At 35.5% G+C, this 3,973-nt stretch overlaps 1 protein-coding gene across 1 annotated transcript; it reads right to left on the bottom strand.

Annotated features, from left to right (window-relative positions):
• Positions 1–238: 238 nt before the first annotated feature.
• LOC105766043 (ankyrin repeat-containing protein BDA1) lies at positions 239–2,015 on the bottom strand. Its single transcript, XM_012585335.2, has 2 exons — positions 1,363–2,015; positions 239–1,261 (listed from the first exon to the last, which is right to left on the bottom strand). The coding sequence occupies exons 1-2, from the start codon at positions 1,969–1,971 to the stop codon at positions 431–433; spliced, it is 1,440 nt and encodes a 479-aa protein (XP_012440789.1). The 5' UTR covers positions 1,972–2,015; the 3' UTR covers positions 239–430.
• Between the last annotated feature and the right edge of the window lie 1,958 nt (positions 2,016–3,973).

Raw genomic sequence — 3,973 nt, 5'->3', positions numbered from 1 at the left:
GTATAATTTCTAAAGGTCTAAAAATTATAAAATAATATGATGAATGATAATAAAACTACCTTTTAGTTTGAGTTATGATTTTCCCTAAAGTTTCTGTAAAATAAACTATGATACGTTAGTATATCAATCTTTTCCTTACTTGTTTTTTTCCCAGTAATTTGTGTTTTTATTCATATTTATATATAATATCATGTCATAATTGTTTTAATATAAGTTATGGTTGAACTAAATTAGTACGTGCCCAAACAAAACATGAATTAAACATAAAACAAGTAACATTACATCCAAGATAGAAGCCAATTATTACCCTCCGCAAGCGTTGAGCGATTCCAACATTTGTAGGAGACGCCCAGTAAATTAAGCGGGGCGAGAAGTAAAAGACAAACATCGGAAAGAATGAATAACGTGCAAAGAATCGAAAGCACAAATGTTAGGCTATATAGGGTGGAAGAATCAAAAAACGGAAGATTTGAGCGATTCCAACATTGCGTGCACCGCAGACAGCTATACGTAAGTGGATCCATTCTGTGTAATTTGACGACGGCGACACCAGATGCCGTAAGATGCGGACTGACAATGCTAAAAACGGCGCCGTAAAGAATACAAACGTGTAAAGAATGTTGATTCCTGACAAATCAGCCGACGGGGCTAATATTGCCATGGACCAAAAGTAGGAGATGCCCAGAAAATAAACCGGACCGACTACTATAGAAGAAACATGTGAAGTAAACCATAACGTGTACAAAATCGAAACCATAAATGCGGTACTGGTCAGAAAGAAAAATATGAAATACGGCACGGGTTCCATGGTTGTGGTACCAGCTTTCCTCGATTCAGCTCCTATCAGATGCTTGGCAATGGATCCCTTCACTTCTATGAAGTGAAGAGTAACGTTATTTGAGGTGGGGAATAATGGATCACTAGTAGAACTGTTAGTGTTATCAGCTTGCCAAACGCCGCCCGGTGGGCTTAGTGATGATTGGTAGATTGCTGTTATAACCAACCCCAGAACCACCAGCAGTGCGTTGAGCATCTCTGCCGACAGGTTGGCCCTTGAACGAGCTGCCGATCTACCCAGTATTTTATAAGTATGTACTTTTTTCTTTAAGCGTTTAATCTTGGTGGTGGTGGTGTCATCTTCGGAGCTGTTCACCGCTTGTCGAACATCACGTAAGATTTCTAGAGCTGTCAAACCCTGTGAGTTCTTGGCTTGTAGATCGATACTGAATAAGACAAAGGAATCTAACACCAGCCGTAGTTCCTGGGAGATCATTAGAAACCACCAATAATGATTATCAAAGTAATATTTTCAATTGATTTCAGCTAGGAACAAATAGAACTGAGACAAATATATATATATACCTGACGTAGTCCCTTGCTAGCAGCAATATGCAACATAGTGTTGTCATTATTGTCTCTCCAATTCAAAACTTTCTTTTCCAAGGCTAAGGCTCCTTTACGACAGTTCGTTTGAAGCCACCCAATTAGGAGATTAAAAGCGTCGGTCTCATCATTTTTCAAAGCAAGATGTAAGGCAGTCTCATTCAGAGCCGTCACATCTTCAATGCATTCAGAGCAAGCTTCAAGGAACTCGATCAACAGGTTGGAGTTTCCCATTGTAACTACCCAGTGCAAAGGAGTCATCCCTTCCCTTCCTTTGACACGAACCAGATCTTTATCGGCCTTTAACAGTCCCAGCACTAGCTTGATCTGCCCATTTCTCAGTGCCAAATGCATGGGGCTAAACCCATCTCGGTTTAACTTCCTGGCAAATGAAGGCTTCAAGTTCATCATCTCCATTGCGAAAAGAATTTGGCCTTCATGTGCAGCTATATGGAGTGGAGTATGAACGAAAGGGATCTGATCAATGTGGTCTAACATGTACGGATCTTCTTGAATTATAGCGTAAAAGGCATCAATATTTCCTAATCGAGCTGCTTCACTCAACTTTGGATCGATGCTGGTGGCCATGAATTCTAGTTTTAAGCTGCTAAAGGAGTGGTATTGAAAATGAAGAGAGGTGCTAAGCCATTTAAGGTTTTTAGAAAAATTAAGTTCCAAACTCAACCTTGAAGTAAACTTTAGGTATTTGATTGAATAAAAACACAAAACTTTAAGTAACAACGGCAATAAATTTTCCTACACATGGCTACTTTAAGCCATTTAAGGTTTTTAGAAAAATTAAGTTCCAAACTCAACCTTGAAGTAAACTTTAGGTATTTGATTGAATAAAAACACAAAACTTTAAGTAACAACGGCAATAAATTTTCCTACACATGGCTACTTTAAGCCATTTAAGGTTTTTAGAAAAGTTGAGTTCCAAACTCAACCTGGAGGTAAAGTCCAGCTATTTGATTGAATAAAAAAACAAAATTTTAAGTTAAATTAAGGTATCAAAATGTATATATACCCTTCATTATAAAAAGAAATAAATTTATATTTTTGAAAGTAATTAATAATATGAAACAAATTATATTTGGATAATCCTAAAATCTTTAGTTGGTAAGTCCAATAAAATAATGTTGCATTATCAATTTTAAAATGTAAAAATATTATTACATACCCATTCATATTTAATATATTTTCTAATTTAATTTTACTTTAATTAAATTACTTAAAAATGAAAATTTTAATAAATAAATCAACATGTTTTCTTCTTTTATAATTTTTCAATCAGTTTTAGTTTTTTTTTTAAATTTAACCATATTGTGTTTCTTTACTTCCAAGTCGTCTTTTATTTTTATACAGGCAATTTTTAGTTCTTTTAGTTTCAAGACTAAAGATTTTGCATGTGCAATGTATTCAAAAAAAAATGAAGCAGCAGCTAATTTTAAAGATAGATGAATGTTAAGGAGTTGGAATTGGTATGGGATCAAAATGAAGATATAGATGACAATTCAAAGCATGACAGGGAAGTATTCAAACAATAAGAGCCTCATATAAATTTGGAGCATCTTATTATTAGAAGTTATAAAGGCACGAGATTTCCAGAATGGGTGGAGCATTCTTCCTTCTCAAATTTAGTATCTTTGGAGTTACATGATTGTAATTGTTTTTTTCTTTGACATCGTTTGGGCAATCATCATCTTTAAAATATCTCTCATTTTTTAGATTAAGGAGAGTAAGAAAACTTGGTGATGAGTTCTACGAGAACGGACAAGCTCCATTAAAATCTCTTGTGATTCTAAACTTTATGTATATAGATTTGTGGGAAGCAAGGTTTTGTTCAAATGATGAACCTTTCTCTTGTTTGCAAGTGCTACGCATCAAACATTGTCCAAAGCTAACCAAATCTCTGCCTACACACCTCCCTTCTTTAAACAAACTTGTGATTCCACGTTCTGGAAATCTTAGAGGTTTTCTTCCAATGGCACCAAGGCTTTACAAACTCAAGTTAAAGAAATGCGATGCGTTGCAATTGAAGCCATTGCCTTGCGGGCTACGAGACTTGTGCATTTTTTGCCCTCCGGTCGAATTAGATCTTCAAGTTATGTTTAATTTATGGAAATTTATTTTACTGCATACCACCACCCTCTGTTGTAACACTCTATACTCGACCCTATCACTAGGTTCGAGCTACAATATGCCAAATAAACAATTTATACTATTTATTAGTACTAATAAATATTTACAATATGGCATTTTATCAAAATCAAGTTTTAAACAGGCTTATGAAAGCTCTTATGATGAACCGGGGCTGTCAAGGAACTAAGATGTAAAGTTTCCAAAATTATCGGGATGGCGTTGTGGCGTCGAAGGAACCACATTGCGACTTTGATAGATAGTGAGTGCCATCATGACATTAGAGGCCCATGGTCGCGACGCCACTCTCTGTTAATTTATGTCGCAACTTTGAAGATTTTTCGTCGCGACGTCACCTATTGTTTACACAATATCCATTAGTTACAAGTTCACAATAACTTAACAAAATTGTTCAATTGCATATCAAAGTTCATCTAGACCTTAACAACTA

Source organism: Gossypium raimondii, chromosome 5 (genome assembly GCF_025698545.1).
Source record: "Gossypium raimondii isolate GPD5lz chromosome 5, ASM2569854v1, whole genome shotgun sequence".
Taxonomy (NCBI): Eukaryota; Viridiplantae; Streptophyta; class Magnoliopsida; order Malvales; family Malvaceae; genus Gossypium; species Gossypium raimondii.
This window is presented reverse-complemented; position numbering and strand designations above follow the sequence as displayed.